We start from the raw sequence: 21,873 nt of genomic DNA, 5'->3' as shown, positions 1-21,873 counted from the left end.
GGTGATCCATCAAATGTGACAGCAACTATAGTTGAGGGTGTTTTTTTTTTCTAATCTTTATTTTGTAATTAAATCTCTTTAATTATTACTTTTCATTTAATTTTCTAATTTTTTTTAATCATTTTTTTTTTAAATCTTTATTTCTAAATGATTTTTTTTTTAAATCTGTTTTTTTTTTAATTAAATTTTTAGATTTTGTAATTATTTTTCATTTAATTTTTTTATTTTTACTTTCTAATTTAATTTTTATTTATCACTTTTCAGTTACTTTGTTTAATCTTTATTTTAATAATTTTTTTGGATTTTGTAAATATTTTTTTATCTTTATTTTGTAATTAAATATTTTTAATTATTATTTTTTTTTTGTTGATACGAATGATATTTGAAGGACACAAAAATGAAACCCGATGTCATACAATCAGGATTGAACATGAATCAGGTAATAATCAGTCTGTAGGATGAAACATGATAGTAATTTTGCAAGATAAGACATGTTTTCGTAGGGTGGAGTGATGTCATTTCTTCGATTCAATCAAAACAGGAATGCATGACATCAAACAACCAGGATTTAACATGAATATGAAGTACGCGTCTTCAAGATAAAGCATGCATCACTTCTGTGTGGTCTAGAAAGACGAAGTACATTGAAATCTTTCGCTCACTTCTTGTTCGGTCTTGTTTCATTAGATCATTCTTGAATGTTCCATGGGGGTGGAGTCAGAAAATTAAGTCGTCATTTTCTGCCAATCAGAAAATATTTTACTGAACTAAAATAATGATATCATTTTTAACCAATCGGAACATACATTACGTTTTACGCATTACATTCTGGGTAGTTTTGCGAGTATAAAATTAGCTGCCTTCGCTTTGGGAACTTATTCTGATTGTAGGATTACCTCTCTCAGGGTGCTCTTAACTTCGATTCTATCTTTGATATTTTAGAATTTACGTTTCTATTAGTACTTGTAAATTGTTGTTATATTTCTATTATTTGTAATTTGTTGTTTTATTTCTGTTAGTTACAATTTGTTGGTATTTAGCTGTTATTTGCTGTTAAATTAACAGTTAAAGTTTTTCCCCAATTGTTTAGCGATTCGGTATTTATTACTTGATACATTTTCAATTTCTTGTGTAAGTTGAAACATTTTCAACATGAGTCAAGGCTTGAATCAAACGTTTTCAAACGTTTCAATGCCAGTGAATGCTGAACTTTATGCTATCTGCGATTTTGGTGACATCACGGTTACTCAACTAGATAGTATGCTAAAGCAAGACCAACTGGATGAAGCAAAACTACCTTGCCCTCAATGTAATAAAGCTTTCGTATCTCACCGGAACATGCTGCGCCACCAGAGATCATTGCATGGGGATAAACATCTCCAATGTCCGGAATGCTCCAAGACCTTTGCTAGGACAGATAAGTTAAAGTGCCATTTGAACATTCATAAACGGAAAGCAACTGAAGACATCGCATCGTTCCCCGCCAAACACTCCCGATCGGATATTATCTCATTACACCAGCTTCCTTCTCAGCTAAACACTACTGTCTCAACATCTCGTGCTGGTCCCTCTACATTTAATGCTGCATCAACAGTTCCTCCTTCTGCCGATCACCTTTCTGCCTTTAATGGGAGATTGAAAAATTTTTGTCTTTCCAATGATGATCACGTTAAAGACATACGTACATTTCTCGAACTGAAAAGGGAAGATTTTCACCACATCATCTCGTCTCACCTTACCCGTTTCGAATTAAAAGTGAATGTACGCCTATTGTGCCGATATCAGAAAGTAAATCCTAGTGGTATCGTTAGCGACGAGAAGAACTTTAAGACGAAGAACGCTATCGTCACTGTTTCTACCAACCTTCATGATGTCTACATTACAAAAATAGACAAACTACTCGCTGAAGCGGATGATTTTGAGGGAAAAGAATCTGGATGGACTCTTGAAGAAATTCTCACTTTAGAAATATGGTTGAGTAAGTATTGTCCTCTTAGAGGATCATCCTACATAGACCTACCCCCGTCTATTAAATCTAAGAAGGCCATCATCAACGTGGATAATAGAGATAATCGCTGCTTCATGTGGGCAGTTCTGTCCGCCCTCCATCCTGTACAGAACCACCATCAACATGCCTCCCGACATGAACACTATGAGTCGTTTATTCCTACTCTCAATTTTACCGGAATTGAATTCCCCGTGAGACTGCAAGACGTATGTAAATTTGAGAAGCTGAACGGACTCTCTATCAATGTATACGGACTAACGGAGAATGATAAAGTATATCCCCTAATCATTACGGATGAAGAGAAATCTCCCCATGTCGACCTGATCTATCTTACCAGTGCATCATCCTCTCACTACGCCTGGATTAAAGACTTGTCCAGACTACTTTCTAGTCAATATTCCAAACACAATGGAAAGCGACTCATCTGCCGCCGTTGTTTGCAGTTTTTCTCAACGGAACCAGTATTTACACGCCATCAATTGAGCTGCAGTCAGCGTGAAGCTGTCAGAGTGCAGATGCCCGAAGACAAGTGGCTGTCTTTCAAGAACATGAACCTAATCAGATCAAAAACGCATCAAATTTATTCCATTACTGCAAACAAGATAGCACTGTCACCACATGATCAAAAGCGGCACGTCTTGGCGGACAGCATCAGTACCTTACCATTTGGCCACTATTCCCTGAGGAAAGACGATGAGTAAGCAATATAAATTTAAAAAAAAAAAAAAAAAAAAAAAAAAAAAAAAAAAAAAAAAAAATCTACAAAATTAAATGAGTATGAAATTCTATTGGATTGATTGTTGAGTTTAATGGCACAATTAATGCTCATTTCGACTATAAATAGAAGTGTAGAAACAGAAATATCCCATTTATCATGGATCTTTCGAAATTAAAGCATCCGTTTACCGCGGTCCTGGCAGGACCAACTGGCTCGGGAAAAAGCCACTTCGTTAAGAAATTGATTGAAAACAGAATGATACAGCCTTTTCCTATGTCTATAATATGGTGCTATGGTGTGTACCAAGATCTCTATAATGAAATGAGTGATGTTATTTTTCACGAAGGACTTCCGTCTGATTTGAATCATTATTCAGATGCTCTGATTATAATAGACGACCTCATGAGTGAATTAGGAAGTGATCCTCAACTGACAAAGCTATTTACAAAATTTTCACATCATAAAAATCTCAGCATTATCTTCATCGTCCAGAATATTTTTCATAAAGGTAAAGAAATGAGAGAAATATCTTTAAATGCTCATTATCTTATATTATTTAAAAACAGAAGAGATCAATCGCAGATTATGCACTTAGGACGTCAATTGTATCCTAACAAACTCAAGTTTTTTCAAGAATGCTATGCAGACGCCACATCTAAACCTTATGGTTATTTACTCATAGACTTAAAGTGTGAAACCGAAGAATCTTTGCGCATGCGTACCGGAATGTTTCCTGGAGATACTTATTATGTGTATCAACCGCGTTAACTTCATTTCCTGTACAAATTTCAAACAAGCAGCATGCCTTCTCTAGTAATCGATTTTGAGGGGTTTCAACTTCCTTCAGGACACTTCATCGTCAAAGAATTTGCATTCCATGCCGTAAAGGGCAATCCCATCACCGGAATGTTTACCTTTCAGTCACCGTTCCCTTTCGAAGAACTCTCAAGGCAGCAGAAAATGCAATTTTCCTGGATTACAAGAAACATTCACGGTATAGGCTGGGATCAAGGAGAGCTACCTTATAAAAAATTTCGAAATATTATGATGTTTCTGAGCGATGCTTATCCACATATTTATGTAAAAGGTCTCGAAAAACGGAAATTTCTTGAATTTTTAACTGGAAGACCTTGTTACAACTTAGAAGATCTTGGATGTCCGAAAGTGGAACAGTTTACATCAAGAAACTTTCCCTCCTGTACTGTGCACTCACTTAATTATAAACACTGTGCTCTTGTCAAAGTTAACGCGTTTGGGAAATTTTTACAAGAGGTATAAAAAGACTAGATACTCGACATTCTAATCATTCAAAAGAAAGATGTCCAACTGTGATGAACGAACTTTAGAGCTCATAAAATTGATCTCAAAATCTAAACATTGCAAATCACTTATAAAAAAGTGTTCAAAGCGTGAGATTAAAACTCTGTGTGAGTGTGTTTTGAATGCTCTTTGTGGTAATATACCACTTACAAAAACTCAAAAAACCCGTTTATCTCCTCACAAAGAAAGTTTAAGAAAACTTGCGGACAAGAAAACACCATTATACAAGAAGAAAAAAATTCTTATTCAAAAAGGAGAGGGATTCCTATCCATTTTACTGCCTGCAGCTATTTCTGTCATCAGTTCTTTAATTCATGGAGTATAGTAAGAAATTTGTGCTAGTTCCAGAAGATAGAATGCAAGTAACAGAACATCTATCTGAACTGGATCAACTGATGAAAAATATTCTTCAAAACAAAAAGTTATCAGATGAAGAAAAAGTGACTTTGTATTTACAAGCGTTACAAAAATATACACATTTTTCAATTCAGAAGCCTAATATAGAAGAATTTGAGTCACGTCAAACAGAAATTCCAACAACAGAACCAGCGAAAGAAGAACCCCTACAAATAAAAAATGAAACAGGAGATCTGGAAGAAAGAATCCTTAGTGCAGTTCCGACTAGATTTCAAGAAAATGCCAAAGATATGTACAAGTTTTTGAAAAATCAAAAATCTCTCCTTTGGAATAATAAAGGCGAAATCATTTATAAAGATGTAACTGTCCCTGGAAGTAACATAGTAAATCTCCTCAATGACTTTTTCAGAAATCAGAAATCAGCTCCCGAAGGAAGACATGTATTTTTAAGTGCTTTGAATGATGTTAAATTACCAAAACATTTGGATGTAAATAAAAAATTGTATAAAGAAAACAAAATTGTAAAAAAACGTGTAATGTATGCTCGCAGAAATGCATGGTTAAAACTTTGAAATAAATGCTATTTTATGTATTTAAATTTTCGTCTTTATTGATACTTTTTTTTCAGGTATAAATATTTTAACTTGGTAAAGTTAACGGAAAAGTAAAAAATTAAAAAACGCTTTTTTTTTAAATAATAATAATTTTTTTTCTTCAATAAAAAAAAATTTAAAAAATAAACTTTACAAAATATTTTTAATCTAGAGTAAAAAAATTAAAAAAAAAAAAAATTTTAAAAAATATTTCTTCTTAAGTAGAAAATTTTTTTAAAACAGTAATTTCTAAAAATAAAATAGTTTGGAAAGAATTTATGTAAAAAATACATTTAGAAAATTAAATTTATGAAAAACATTTTTTGTATTGAAACATTTTAAAAATAATTTTTTTTTCTCATTTAAATGATAATTTAAAATATAAAAGTTTCAAGAAATTTTGTATAAATTTTCTTAAAAGAAACAAAAAAAGACACAAATTATTTAGTTTAATATATTTTTATTTTTTAAAAACAAATCTTACACCGTATCGTTTCTTTACAAATTGAAACATCAAAAAATCATCGATATACAATCGATTTAAAATATAATACATAGAATAATCTTGACATCGCTTGAATAGAAAGAAAATACAATATTGTCCGCATACATTGGACGTAGGTGATTGAAAAACTTTGGAATTCCATTGTACATTTGAATAGGAAGAGGTATTCATATTTTAAAATTCGGGAGGTCTTCCATAGGAGTCATAAAACTCTAATTCCTTTTTATCATTCACAAATAATGCTAGCCAGTGAGATCCTGGTTGGGATGAGTCATCTGAATTCATGATAGCACATGTATTTTCTTGTAGATTAGGAATCGTATCTCTTGAAAATACTCCTTGAAAGTAAGGTGATGTTATCTTCTCTCGTGATAAAATATGAAATATTTGTAATCCATCCATTCTTTAATTTCCGAAATCGTACAAAATATTTCTTGACTTGTTAATTTCTATTAAATTTTCAAATTCGGCAAATATGATTACACACACAGTCTGCTCTAATGATTTGCTGAATTTTAGTTCTAATCGTAAGTTGCTGTGTTTGATTAGATTTAAATGCTCTCCAGAACATAAATCGGGGGAGAGATCAAATCCAAATAAAGTATTTCCTTTCACGTATTCTTCTCTCGAAATAAATATCCCTTTATCTTGACCCATTCGTTCTGTACCCACAAATAGAGTTTGATAGGCACGAATGTATTGACTTTTTGCAAAATCTAGTTCCAATGGATTGTGAGGTACAGGTTGTCCATCTATATACACTCCAATAAAATTTAAATCAAAGTGATTAAAATCATAGGGAGATTTCGAAAATGTTCCATGAAAAGCTTCATGATCCACACAACCTATTATAACTTTTTTCGGCATAGAACCTGAAAATACGTTATCTTGGATAAAAGACATACTTCCCTTAGGAATCGAATACACGTTGCATTGCACTCGATTGATGGGATATTTCGCACTCGTTTTTTCTAATGCTTTTGCATGACCAAGTAACACTCCTGGATTCACACGAACTTTTCGGATAAACAAAGACACATGATCTAATACTACTTTAAATCCTTCAGATCCTTGTAAACAAAATTCTGGCTTACTTCGTATCAATTTTATTTTCACATCCACCAAATTGAGTAACAGACGCTCTTGGTGAAATAAATCGGAATGTATACATCCAATCATATCCACTGTAGCACTTTCTTTGATAAAAGCAGTTCTTTTCTTCAAGCCATCATCAGAATCTTTGTAAAATAATTCAGCTGTTAATTGAGAAGTTTTGCTGTCATATCCATGGTTGAGGAGAGTTTCTATATAGGCTCGATAAGGATAAGTATTACTTGAATTGGATACAATACGATCATTCAGTGAAATATCAACTTGAGAAAATAATGAATGAAGAAATAAATTCACAGGTCCAATAGTATCATCTTTAGTGATGAGAGTATTATCACTTTTTACAATTTTTGCTTTCACAAACAATTGTGTTTGGCTGAGATCTATGTAATCTTCAGCACTTCCTGAAACATGAAACTCTACAGGTGCATTGTCAAACACATTAGAAAGTGGATGAAACTGTATCCACTGACCATCTTGAATAACAGTTTGAGTACTAGGTAAGTTAAACAACTCCAATTCAGATTTCACACATTCGGGAGAATCTTTCAATAGAAATGCCATTATGGATCAAAAATATCACGTCCTCTCACTTTGCGAGCTTTAGATGAAATGATTCTTTTCTGCTTCTTACGCTTCCTTTTATACTGTCCTTTTCCCACCATTGATTGTACTTTATCAATAGCTTTTCGAGCTAAATTTTTTCCACCCTCTTTAGCTCTTGTTTTAACGGCTTCCTCAAAGTTTTCTCCAGACAATACATCAGATGCAACACGGGTTCCACTTTTTAAAACTTCTTTTCCAATAGTTTTACCACCTTTTACCAGAAAGGGTAGTGCTGCTCTAAATAATCGTCGAAATATACCTCCAAGTCCATAGCCTTTTTGGAAATTAATACCTTTATAATAGGGTAAGCCCGAGCCGATTTGACTCGCATAATGTTCTTCAAATTTTTTAGTGCAACAAACGTACGGTACACTCATCTTGACGTCTTCTCTTCAAATGAATGTTTGAAAAACGCATTGTACTATTTATAGTATTTGTTTCATGCGGAAATGTAAAACTATGATCACTTTACCACTTTCAAAAGGTACGAAATCACCTGAATTCAATCTGAGCTCCATTTGAATAGTTTGAAAGGAGCTCCTCATCAAAGGTAAGTATTGAGGTCTATCATAATACTGACTGATTGTTTCACCATCATGTCCTTTTATTCGAACCATCCGCAGTAAAGGTGCTTGTGTATCTCCGACAATTTGAGGTGAAATAAGATCTGTGTACACATAAAAAATTGAAAAATTAGACCACGCGTCAGCCACGAATTCGCTTTTCTGGTTATCCGTAATCACTGCATCGCGTCGAAATCCTAACAATGCACCCAACTTTTCTAAATGAAGGCTGCAACCTTGAACGGCGTTAATTTTTACTCGTTTCGTAGCTTTGTTATAATTTAATGTAAACCGGCTAGGATTTTTAGGTAAAGCAAGTTGTATAGCTGATACAATATCGAACATTGATTCATAACACCCCACATCAATTGTTTGCTTAACAGTTGATACGATATTACCATTATTAATCTTGAATTGGAAATAATTGTTACTTTCATTTACGTTCAGCCAAGAATGGGGGTAGATGATTTCAGAAAGGCCTACTTCCCATTCACCGTTTAGATTAACTGGTATCGGTAACTGCGTCTTAAAATGAGAGATTTTGTTGTTAGGAAAAAACTTCATGGAGCTATCAGAAGGACTATCAGAAGGACGTAGAAAGACATTTTCGAGAATGAGCCTTCAGAGGTTAATTTCACTATTTATACTTTTTGAATATTCGTCACCCAGGCATTGAACTTTTCGGGATAGCCTAAAAATTTTACGAAATATTCTGTGCTTCCTCCCTTCTTTCTCTTTTTGATCACTTTTTCTACCGGATATAAGCCAGAGTCTACAACCTTTTGCAATTCTTCTTTATAAAAAGTACCTTTGATCTCTTCACCTTGTAAGTCTTTTAATCTATAAACAACCGGAATTCGAGGAATAATTTCATGAATAGTGAATATTTCCCGACTCCAGTTGTGTTCGTATCCTTTTTCAAAATGACCTTTCAGCCTGCTGATTCGCACTGTATCGCCTACTTTAAAAACAGGTGGATTGCGTTTTAATGTCTTCAAATCTCCATACAAACTTTCCAAAACCTCTCTGGTATTGTTTTTATTAACGGAAGCTGGCTCCATTTTAATAGTGCTATGTCGAGTATGATTGTAACTCCATATTAATTGATCAATCACGTCGATGTAGTTTTTAGTATTGAATTCCGTAAAGTACTTCCACATTTTCATTTTTAACGTTCTATTAAATCTTTCCACAATACTTGATTTCGTAGAATTATTTGTTGTAAAAAATTTAATCTGTATGCTTTTCAAATAATATTGAACTGTTTTATTTTTGAACTCTGTTCCATCATCCGATTGAAGTAATTCAGGCTTTCGTTCTTTAAAAATAGATTCTAAGGCTACTTTTACGTTTTTTCCAGTTTTATCTTTCAGTGGTATGGCCCAAGCATACTTTGCGAAAACGTCAATACACGTTAATAAGTATTTATACCCTTTATTGAATTCAGAAAGAGATTGCATGTCGACTAAATCGACTTGAAATTGTCGATTCATATCACTTATCAAGACACGATTTCGCTGAAAATGTTTTCTTACAGGTTTATGCAGTGTATAAGAATCTTTAAAAGAGAGCCACTTTTTAACGGTATTTGCATTCTCTTTTCCTTGGAGCGCACGATGTATTGCAGTCGCACCGCTAAAACTAGCCGGTTGCTTAGGATCTTTATAAAATGATTGCATGCTATCTGAGCAAAGTCTAACGAGTAAATGGGTAAAACATTAGATGATCACTGTTATTTATAAAAAAAAGATACCAAGTTATAAAGGAAATATTAAACTATTTATTCAATCAAAACTGGTACAAAAGTCAGTTTTAGCAATTTGAAGTATTTCAACAAGATCAATAGTGTCGAGAAAACGAGCAGTTACAAAATTTAACAGATTTTCTTGTGAGACAGGATGACGCATTTCATTTTTAACAGTATTATAAAAACTTTTGACAAACATATGAGGCTTTAAGTTCAAAGCAGATTCACAAAACAGGACTCGAGTATTACTTGAAAGTTCTGAAGGGCTTACTTCCATAGGATTCAATAAGCCTGTTTGATATGCTAGCAATTTGTAAATTTCAGTCTTCAGGAGGTGTCTTAACACTTTGGTGATAGTCCCATCGTCTTCAGGAGCTGTTGATGGTGCTGGATGTTCTAATAGATCTTCAAACATTTTCCTAAAGTCCAGTTGGTTATACTTTAAGTGAAATAGATTATCTAGTAGAAAATCTCCAAGGGAAAATATTTTGTCCCATTGGTCATCATTCAAAGATATGCATTTTGTGTATGTATTTCCATTTCGGCAAGTAGTAATTTTCTTGAGGAGGACTGCTTCATCAAATTCAATCATCACTATATTGTAGCACTTCTCCTTGTCTTGAATACCAACACTTTTATCAGAATGAACGGTCACTGGATCGACTAGACGTGGTAAGTTGAGGAAATACTCGTATAACGGATGATCTTTCTTCTTTTCTGTCAACTTTTCTCTGAGAAATGAGCTGTTGACTAAGTGGATGAACTGGTAAGGTGTTAGAGTCACCCCCTCTTTCGATGGATAGTACTTTTCTCCATGTTTCTTAAATCGTCTCACATTAACCAGAATTCGATCACGGTAAATAGTAGTGGAAATAAAGACATCTTCTACTAAAATAAACATATTGGAAGGAATACTGCTTTCGTGGAAAGATCCTTGATTGTTCTAAAAAAAAATCAAAAAACATTTATTAGATTATAAAATAGTACAGAAATATATGCATATTATAAAATAAAAAAAATTAAAAGATACTTTCTTCGCTATGATCAGCTTTTCGCTTCATGTTAGCCATTCCTTCGTTACGAATATTTAAAAGGCACTAAGGCAGAAACCAAATTATAAATGACGATTTGGGTAAGAACATATACTTTTATACTATTTTCTCTCATTTCTGATTGGTTCTTGAAAGTCATACTCTCATTGGTTGAAAAAATAGTGATGTCATTGAAATACTCCTTTCTGATTGGTTGATCACAGAGCCTCTAGCGGTAAATTTTGAAACTAAATAAAAATGCAGCGTCTCTTGCGGAGAAAAACATTGCGGAATAATGCAAGATTATTCTTGATTTATCTTGAATCTACCTGTTATAACATGCATGTATGACGAAGAGGCTGGTAAAACAGCAAAACAACTAATTAAAAATTTAATTAAAAAAAACAGATTTAAAAAAAAATAATTTAAAAATAAAGATTTAAAAAAAATGATAAAATTAAGATTAATTTAATTACAAAATAAAGATTAAAAAAAAAAAAAAACATCCTCAACTATAGTTGCTGTCACATTCGATGGATCACCCCAACCCCCACCGAGCCCTTACGGATCCCGCATTCGACCACGCCCCCTACAGATTCCTCGGATCCGTGGATCCGTGGCGTAGAACTCTCACTTCTCATCTACTTATCCAGCATCATTAGATTTGTCACTAAATAGAAATCGAAAAAGCATATCTCCATCCAAATCTCTATACTTACGTCATCTTATTTCATCGTTATCATATATATTCTTTCTTTCTCAGACATTTCTATCATTTTATTAAGCATTTATTTATTCGTTCCATCTGTTCTGTTTCATCGTTGTTCTTCTATTATGGCTTTGTCTTCATTTCTTCTTATTACTATCGGAAAAACTATGTGTATCGTAATAAGTATTTCGCCGTATACTTTGGGGATTTCTGTCATATCCTCATTGTTGAAATCATACAAATAGATAGTAAGTAAAATTGTTCCTTAAATACACTACTTTAAACGTTATAATAGATCGTTATCCGCAGTTTCTTTTTCGTGTTTTTTTTCAGTCTGAAAATTTTCCTTACTTTTTAGTTTCATTTGCAATTTGTTTAAAACTCTTACAACTATTCTGAACAGAAAATTTTATTTGGATTGTATTTATCCTCTAACTAAATTGATTTTACTATAAAGTGTACGATATAAAACTAGGGTACCCCAATTTTTCCTCGCTGTACTCGTCAACTCCTTTAACTTCATTCGTATTTACTTGTAGGATGGTTTTTGATTCAAACTAGTTTCGCTCGATCATTGGATAGTTAGGTATTTTAGACTTGTATTCACGATTGTTGTATAATTTTGAGAATATTAAAAGGAAGTTCCAAAAATACACAACATTTACATCCTGTGAAGCCTTAAATTTATAAACCTTTTATTCAATATATATGCCTTTCGATTTAATTTATAAGCTTTTGATTTAATTTATGCTCAGTGCGCAAAAGCGGACACCCCCAAAAAAAGCGGTCACCCAAAATTACATTTGATCTAATGACTGGATTTTACTAAGACTCAGTACTAAGACTCAGTCTTTATGGTTTGAGGGCCAATTGATGTATGACAATAATTTAGTGCAAACAATATTTCAAACTACAAAATCAGACGCAAAGCTAAACTTTCTTTGAATCAGCTTGCCTTTTTTACCACTGATTTAGATTCGTGACTCTCAAACTATAAGGGTATCTGGAATCTGGAAAATATGGTCGCAGTAATTTAAGAAATAGAGAACTTAATCTTAAATTAAGTTCTCTATTTAGAAATAGAGAACTTAATCTCCGGAATTAAGGTAAAATATCTTTTTTTCTTCACAAAATCGCAAAACTTGTTTTATCTGAGGATGATTCCACGAGAAATTTTTTGTTATTTAATTTATTAATGGTCAAAAATTTCATACCAATTCAATACAACCAATTTTATATTACGAACTGAAAATGCGTAGGGTATTGGTTGAACAGTTCTTAAGAAATGAAGATAAAAATGTTTGTAATTTATCGTTTTAAATTACGAAGTAATTATAATATAATAATTCAATTATCTATATGATATACGTATAAATATTTATATATACCTTAAATTTCAAAATTTTTCAACAACCAATAGAAAATAATTAAAAATAACTAGAAAAAATACATAATTATTAAAACGTATTTTTCACATGGATTAATGAGTTTCATAATCAAGTGTATTTTTTTCAAGCTATAGCATAATATTCACAGAGTAAAATGATCATAAAGGACACCAAAATTTCCCCTCTCATCTGCGTTATCGGGCCTTACCTCAACCGTCGAAAGGGTGGTTTGAGGAAAATCCTATACAATTTTAAAAGCCCTTTTTACCCTAATCTAATAAAGCAGCTCCTTCATTTTTCACCTTTTTTGAAAATTATTGCGCTTTCTAATAATACTATATTATCAAAAATCTGTCAAGTACATTAACTAGAAGAACAGTTATCAAGAAAAAACATTAATTAAAACTTGGACTTAAAGTCCCAAATGGCCAGGACAGATGCCTCGTAACTATTGATACCATATGCCTCAGATAACGGTTACCCCCCAACCTCATATTTTGAGTGTCAAGAATTTCAATCAGTCGGAAAAAATGCATATTTTATCATTGAAAGAAAGCTTTGTGTCTAATGTCGTAGATTTAGTTTTGTTATGAACGGCAAAATTTCCTCTTGAAAATCCCATCATTAGATGCATTTCAATACATTTTGAAAATGAGATTGGAAAAAAATAAATCATAGAATTTTTCCTACTGTTGTATCTCTAAATTTCAATGTTTAGAGATAGTTATAAGTCCTTTATTACAATGTAAACTTGTAAAGCATATAAAAACCGAATAATAGGGTTAGAAAATGAGAAATAAATAACATTGTAACAAAGCAGATACAATTCCAGGTAGATTACCAGAATTAAAAAGCTTAGATCGATGGGTCATGTATTTTTGACTGATCTCCGTCGATAAACCATATCTTTCTTCTAGTTATTTATGAAGTATTATTAAAATTTAAATATAGCTCTATATTTACATGCTATGTCCTGGTGGCTAAAGGGATAGAGCGCTCACCCCCCAACAGAGTAACCCGGGTTCAATCCCAGCGATGACTTGGCGATACGAATTCCACACCCGGCTCTAACTAAACATACGATATCTTTCACAAACAATAGAAAGCTATTTGAAATGCCAATGAAAATCACTGAAGAGAGCTTAAGTTCTCAGTGCGGAGGAAGAAAAAGAAATTGTGGAGAAACGTCGCCAAGTCTGATAACCATTTCATTATTTTATTTATCGCAACCCAGCTGTTTCGGACAATTTTGAACCCATTGACGTAACTCTATAACTAAGAGTTATATATCAGAAGCTCTAAAGAGTAAACGTAATGAATTTCAGAAATTGCAAGGTTCAATTAAATGTGAACGTGCGGAATTTTTTTTAGATTAAAAAAAAACACACACACATGCAATTGGAGATATCCGAAAAACATTGACAGGAAATAACGTCCTGAAAATAAAAAAATAAAAATACTAAAACGAAATTAAAGTTGAAGTAGTGACATACTTCATATATATATATATATATATATATATATATATATATATATATATATATATATATATATATATATATATATATATAATAAGTTCAAAATGAAGAATAAAACAAAGAAAAATTATAGACCTATGAAAAAAAGGGGGGGGGGAAATAATAAGTAAAAAAATAACAAACAACAGTTTATTAAAAAAAAAATGAAATGTTAATTAAAAAACCGGAAACTTATCTAATGAGTGCTGTTTACTTACAGCTTAAGCGCAATAAATGAAACTTATTGTTCTTAGTGTTTTCTTGTATTTATTTATTTATTTATTATATATATATATATATATATATATATATATATATATATATATATATATATATATATATATATATATATATATATATATATATATATATATATATATATATATATATATATATATATATATATATGACATACAGAATTCCATGAGGATATGTTAAGCATATCCTTATTGATGTCCATACCTGTCAAATTAATTTAATATAGCATAAGACCAACTGTTTAGCGGAACACGTTTAATTCAAATCGTTGCGTGCATGATTTAGTTTAAAGGCACGCCTTCCATTTGCATTGAACGAAACGCATACATTAACCGGGTAAATCATTAAACTAAATTATGTTTTCCGATTCTTTATTCATTAGCGCTAGATGTAGATTACTCTTAGATATCAAAAAGCTAATGTCATGCATTTTACGGATTTTGATTCCGCGAATTCTCTGTGCTCGTAACACATTGTTCAAATGAACTCCCTAAATAAATGCACTCTCTGATTTTGCGTAATGAATTAGGAGAGTCTGACTTATATATTTAATAGTTAGAAACAAATATTTTAAATAACATGCTAATTTAAGAGTAATCTTAAGCAGTTTTATTTCCTATAAAATGGATAGTTATAAAATATATCTATAATTTTTCACATTTTTGTATTATATAAATGTCTCAATTAAAAACACATCCAGTAATTAAATTGAAATAAATTCATTGTAAAATATTTTTTATGTCACACAAGTGCATTAAATTCAAACTAAGCGTGATTATTTCCATTTGGCTAAAACACCATAGACGTATTATGTTACACACACTATTTGTATTAAAATATACATTATATTATACACTATATATGAGTGATACGTGGACAAAGGTTCCCATACATACATATGTGACCTCCTTTGTGCGTCATGACCTCCTTTTGGAGGCATCATTTCAATACGTATTTATTCTTAATGATACAAATTTATATTAAACTGTGATATGTAGTTCAAATTAACTATTGTACTTATGTATTATATTATATTATTATAGTATTATATTATATTGTATTATTATATTATATTAATATATTATATTATATTATTATATGTAGTATATTATTTTGTGAGATGTTCAGTTACAATATCAATATTGCAAAACAAGGTTCATAGTGAACTAAAAAAATGCATGGCATATTTCCTAGCATTTAAATTAAATTATTATCACATTGAATTCTTTCTCAATGAATAAAAATTAGAAATACTGTCAGTTACATTCTTATTACAGAAACTTGAATTGATCGCAGAATAATATCAATTTTTATGACTTCATATACATCTACCTAACATATTAGCAAAGAATTTTTAAGCTGTTACATGGTTGCCAAACGTTTTAATATTATTAAAATTTGTTATTTTTTCCACCAACACGTTTGAAAGCTTGAGTCTAAGATTAAAAGAGCTTTGGCAATAAAATCCACAGTATTTTTTATATTTTCAAAAATAAAATATTTTTATAGAGCTAAAAATTTAGCTATACTCTTTTGGTGTACAGTCCGCAAAAAAAAAAAGATATCACCCTGAATAACTTTTGTTCTAATGATCGGATTTTCACGATCTAAGTGTCAATCTTAATGGTTCCCGGGGGTGACCTCCAATATGCTAATTAATTAGTGCTAACTATTAATTAAGTTACGAAATCAGACACAAAAACGTACTTTCTCTGAATAAACATGCATTTTTTTTTTACATATTTGGATTCCTGACCTTCAAAATAGGGGGGGTAGACAAAATTTCGAAAAAAATGGGTTGTAAATTAGGTGGCAATAAGGATTTATATATCTGGCGATGGTTTAAAAATATGCCAAATTACCTCGCCATAGAAGGGGAAATAATTTATAACAACCATAAAGAAACTGAATGAATGACAAGATGGGAAAAGATAGTGCTTCTCGTTGCTAAGCAACCAAAAGAATTTTTCGCGTTGCTTTCTGGCCTTTTTTTTTTTTTTTTTTTTTTAAATCTCCTTTAAAAAGGAAATTTAAATAAATTAATAAATTATTTTTGATTCTCCAAGATTACAGAATCTTTGAATTTTTATCTGACATTATTTATTTTTTTAAAGCTGTTTTATTGTAATTTGTATGACAGTTTTGAATTAAAACCAAATTTTCATAAGTTATCATAAATTTATGAAGAGTTGTAGGGTTAAATGCTTTTGCCCCTCACTTCGAGTTTCTTAGGAAAGGAAAAAAAAAGCGATCAAGCAAAGGTGGACCTGAAAAAAGATAGCTATTCTGATGCATAATCGCAAAATTTTATAGAAATCACGGTATTTATTTTCGATAAAATTGTAAAACTTAATAAATGTTATATGGCATTTTAAAAGCATTTTGATATATATATATATATATATATATATATATATATATATATATATATATATATATATATATATATATATATATATATATATATATATATATATATATATATATATATATATATATATATATATATATATATATATATATATATATATATATATATATATATATATATATATATATATATATATATATATATATATATATATATATATCATAATAAATAAAAACAAAAAAAACACGAAGAAAATTACGAAAAATAATAAGTTTTATTTATTGCGCATAAGCTGCAAGTAAATAGAACTCATAAAATAAGTAAATAAGTTCAAAATGTAGAAAAATTACAGAACAATAAAAAAGGGGGGAAGAAAAATAATAATAAAAAATAAAACTGCAAGAAACCGGAAAAAAAATTCCGAAAAAAGGAAAAAAATTTCTAAAAATATCCGGAAAATAAAAGATATAATCTTTTCATCAGCTTACACGATTATATCAGCAAAAAAATAGCACTTTCTATTATTGTATCAATATAGCCAAAGTAAAATATATCAATGCAATAGTCATCATTCAGTGGTCAACATACAAGATAGACAGGTGGTCAAGTTACAAAGGTTTTGCTTCTTTATTATGTAGGAAAATTTCCGTTCTTGATAATTGAGGTCAACTTATTCAGGTGTAAAACTTACAAGTGTGGTCAACTTGGCAGGTTTCACTGTATAAATAAATCATTAATATTTTTGTTTTTTTATTACGAAATATTAGGAGAAATTTGTATACATAATTTCTTCAAAACGTGTGTTAAAACTATGATTATAAGTTATTTAGGAAGAAAAAAGTCAAATGGAGTAAAAGAACAATTTTTGAGATGATGATTCTAAAAATAGCACGTTTTTCAAATCTTTTTACAATTTTTTATTTTAGTAGTTGTTTAACAAAACAAGGCATATCGAACATTTTCCTGATATAGCAATATTTTTTTGAACTGTGCAAAAGTTGAGAAATCATACAAACAACTTTTAAAGAAAATATTTTCAACTTTTTAAGACAAAAGGGTAACTTAAAAGGGTTAGCGCACAAGATTAACTTTGAATGTTGAATTAAAATTGCATGCCCATAGTTTTTTGTTCATTTAAAAAACAAAACAATCTGTTAAATTTTTCCCCTGTGCGAAATGAATTGTGCTGTTTTAAAAAACTCTACTCTAAACTCAGCTGCACGACAGCCCATGGAGGGCCAAGGCCTACTGTGCCCACCTCAGTTTTCTGGACCTAGGGCTCTGGGGTGCAGGAGCAGATGTTCCGGTCAGGTGGTCAGCCGAACGCGGAACCCCCAGTGTTTAGTTCCCAATCATGCTTGGTATTTATTTATCGACCCTCTGAAGGGATGAAAGGCTGAGTCAGCCTTGCCCGGCCCGAGGAACGACATCGCGAAGCGCTACCGCTCAGCCACCGGGCGAAGTTTTAAGATGATTAAAAATTTTGACTACGCATTCGTATTAATAATTATAAAATATATATTCAAGAAATTGATAAATATATTATTCCAAATCTATGCATACGTATGTATATTATTGAAATTGTATCAGTTATTGAAAAAGAAAATCAAAAATTAAAAAATAATCACATTAAGTAAGCACAATCTGGTGCATAATCATATTCTATCAGATGCACGCCTTTATAAAACTAGACATTCGTTGAATAAAGTGTTTTTTATTCAAAATGTTTTATTCATAATTTCTTTACTGAATTATAAATAAATTATTAAATGACTAAAAAGAAACATCGTATTTTATAGTTTGAAAGAAATAAAAATAAAAAGATTAGCAAACGATTATTAGCGAAAAAAATATGAATGAAATTTTACACTACGCGCGCGAAGTCAAGTTCCTCGCAAGTTTATCACATTTTAATATTAATCGCCCCATTTAATCATTTTTTTATTGTCGCCAAATTATTTTTTTAAAAATAATTAATTTTAATTTTTTTCAGATTCTAATTAATAAAAACAGTTGAAACTTTAGATTTTTCTATTGAAAAATATGTAGATTATTATGGTATAAAAAAATTCATACCTTATAATTCAATATTTTTTCATCCTCACTTTAATTAAATAATAAAAAATAATAAATAAATATTAAAAATTATTTTTTTCATGAAATTATCTTTGGGTAAATGAGTTTTATGAGTGGGTGCAATTTTTTTTTGAATTGCTTCATTAGTTTTGAAAATATGACTGAAAACGCAAAAAGCGAAATTAACATTAAGGGGTACGAACTTTGGATCGCTCTCCTGACCAAACTATGGGGACCACATTTCCCAGATTGCGGCTACCCCCTATATTTTGAAGGTCAGGAATCCAAATATGTAAAAAAAATACATGTTTATTCAGAGAAAGTACGTTTTTGTGTCTGATTTCGTAACTTAATTAATAGTTAGCACTAATTAATTAGCATATTTGAGGTCACCCCCGGAAACCATTAAGATTGATACTTAGATCGTGAAAATCCGATCATTAGAACAAAAGTTATTCAGGGTGATATCTTTTTTTTTTTTTGCTGACTGTACAACAAATAATTTACAATTTAAAAAATAAAGTCAATTAAAGTTTGCTTAGATAGCGGTTCCCAATCGGAAAGCAAAGATGCTAAGATAGTGACCTTTCCTGTAAATAAAACTTTTCCAATATATTTTTTCAAAATGAAAAATAAAACAAAGAAAAATTATAGACATATGAAAAAAAAAAAAAATAAATAAAAATTTATCTTTCTGCGAAAACATTTTTAAATCATTCTTGAAAAATATCTGTCCATGTAAGTTGTTATGATTTTGCTACTCGCTTTATAGTCCCCCCTTTTTAATGTTTTTTCTTTTTATTTTATTTTATTATCTGTTTTAACATGTTATTTTTACTTTTTATGATCTATTTTTTTGCAGTTACTTTATAAAAAATTTTTTTGAGTGCTCCTCACCCTATTGTATTAATATATTTCGCTTTGGCTTTATTGATACAATATCAGAAAGCACTCTGTTTTGCGGATATAATCGTTTGGGCTGAAGAAAAGATTATATCTTTTTTTTTTCCCCGGCTTTTTTTCCGGTTTTTTAATTAACATTTAATTTTTTTTTTTTTGAAATAAAATGTTGTTTGTTATGTTTTTACTTATTATTCCCCCCCCCCTTTTTTTTTCTTCATATGTCTATAATTTTTCTTTGTTTTATTCTTCATTTTGAACATATCTAATGAGTGCTGTTTACTTGCAGCTTAAGCGCAATAAATGATACTTATTGTTTTTCTTAACTTTCTTAGTGTTTTCTTGTATTTATTTATTTATTTATATATATATATATATATATATATATATATATATATATATATATATATATATATATATATATATATATATATATATATATATACTAGCTGTACCCTGCGTGCGTTGCAAAGCTTTCAGTTTGAATTTAAATTTTGTATTTAAGTGTGTAAATGAGATTTGTGATTATGATTTGAATAGAGAATTTTATTTAATGGTGAAAAAACCAGTGATAGTCTCAACAGTTAATTCTCTAGGATATCGTTAGTGCATTTTCAAACAGACATGTATGGTGATGCACACCGACCATGAAACATATTTTGGATGATGATCTGAAATAATTCTGGATCAATGGCGTCATGAATATTTCTGCTGATATGAGCTGACCAATTTGTCCTGGTGTTAGTTTTTCAATAAGCCAAATCATGTGGCAATTCTCTTTTTCTGCTGTTCAATAGAATGCATCAAACACCGTGTCTCTCTAAAAACATGACTTTTCGCAATAAAACCAAGTTTAGAATTTAATATTTGTTTTAACTCACGTGTGATAATGCATCATGAAGATCCGATGATGTTTGCCTAAATTACTAAAGCTCTTTAATTTTAGCTCAAGCAGGATTGTATGTGAATGTAATAAAAAACTCTAGCTGTCCATATGCGCACCGATACTTGTAGCAGCACCGAATGAAGTCATTTGGAAACACGAATGTACTGACCTATATTCGCCAAGAAAAGTTTCTATTGATTTGCTTGACCCGATAACAACGTTGATAATGGCTCGGCTGGCGACGTTAAATCTGGTAGTTACACTTTGCCTCCAGAACAGCAAATTCCAGCTGTTTCATTCTTAAATTTGAGAGCACTACAAAACATACATTAATTGATCCATTTTTCCGATGATGACGCTTGGGTGAAAGACTATAGTTGGTTGTCGGATCATAGTGAAATGCACTGAGATTCAAATCAGACTATTGGCAGCGTCTGAATAGCGAAGTGCGTTCTTGATTGATTTTTATTCTTTCATCCCGTTGCTCTGATGTTTCCAAGGAACAGGCTTGAGTAGTGCGTAGTTGATTTGTTAACAGTCTTCTTTCCTGTTTCTCAGACGTTTCTAAGGAACGGGCTAAAGCATTGTGTTCTCGATTAGTTTCAAGTCTTTCTTCCCGTTGCTCCAATTTTTCTGAAACACGGTTAGTTCTCTTCTTGCGTGCTTGAGATGTTGATCGACTAAGAGCGATTCTTTTAGGCGGCATATTTTTGCAAATATTCTCTTTCAAACAAAAAGAAATGTAGAAGTTGACAGTGGTCGCAAATTTGCTAATTCGAAAATTCACGTATTTATTTTAAATTATAAAAAAAAACAATAAAAATGAAATAAATTAAATAAGAAATATAATAATGATAAAATTTAAAACAAAAATCTATTTTTGGTAAAAATATACTTGTGGGTGCCCCTTGACGAAATTGGTAACTTATGTTTATCACCATTCCTGTTTGCGCGGAACACCGTGGTAACAGGAATGGCTGCCAAAACATAATGATATTTTAATAATACATTGGAAAATTTCAGCAAGACATCGGCCAAAACTTTATAAAATTGCAATGAACCCAATGTAAGCAAAATTAATAAACCCAATAAAATGCATTTTGAATCGAAATAAAAATTAATGGAGTAAGCACAGAAAGAAAAGGAAAAAAAAAAAACATCTCACTTATTCATTAAGCTTGAATTTCCTCAGTTTTAGGTGCACAGAATT

General features: G+C 30.8%; 3 protein-coding genes across 4 annotated transcripts in view; 1 reads left to right on the top strand and 2 right to left on the bottom strand.

The window, feature by feature from the left end:
- LOC122270122 (meiosis-specific protein MEI4-like) overlaps positions 1-21,873 on the top strand; it is an 80,114-nt gene that overhangs the window by 6,657 nt on the left and 51,584 nt on the right. The window lies entirely within an intron of this gene.
- On the bottom strand, positions 5,676-7,175 carry LOC147806210 (uncharacterized protein F54H12.2-like). The gene is made up of 2 exons (XM_087149594.1): positions 5,989-7,175; positions 5,676-5,904 (listed from the first exon to the last, which is right to left on the bottom strand). The coding sequence occupies exons 1-2, from the start codon at positions 7,173-7,175 to the stop codon at positions 5,676-5,678; spliced, it is 1,416 nt and encodes a 471-aa protein (XP_087005720.1).
- On the bottom strand, positions 8,422-8,946 carry LOC147806209 (uncharacterized). Its single transcript, XM_087149593.1, has one exon. It carries the CDS (start codon positions 8,944-8,946, stop codon positions 8,422-8,424), a length of 525 nt encoding a protein of 174 aa, XP_087005719.1.

The sequence above is a fragment of the Parasteatoda tepidariorum genome, chromosome 8 (assembly GCF_982258835.1).
Source record: "Parasteatoda tepidariorum strain Cologne lab strain chromosome 8, Ptep-v5.0, whole genome shotgun sequence".
NCBI lineage: Eukaryota > Metazoa > Arthropoda > Arachnida > Araneae > Theridiidae > Parasteatoda > Parasteatoda tepidariorum.
The sequence above is the reverse complement of the archived record's forward strand: the minus strand, read 5'-3'. Positions and strand labels throughout refer to the sequence as shown.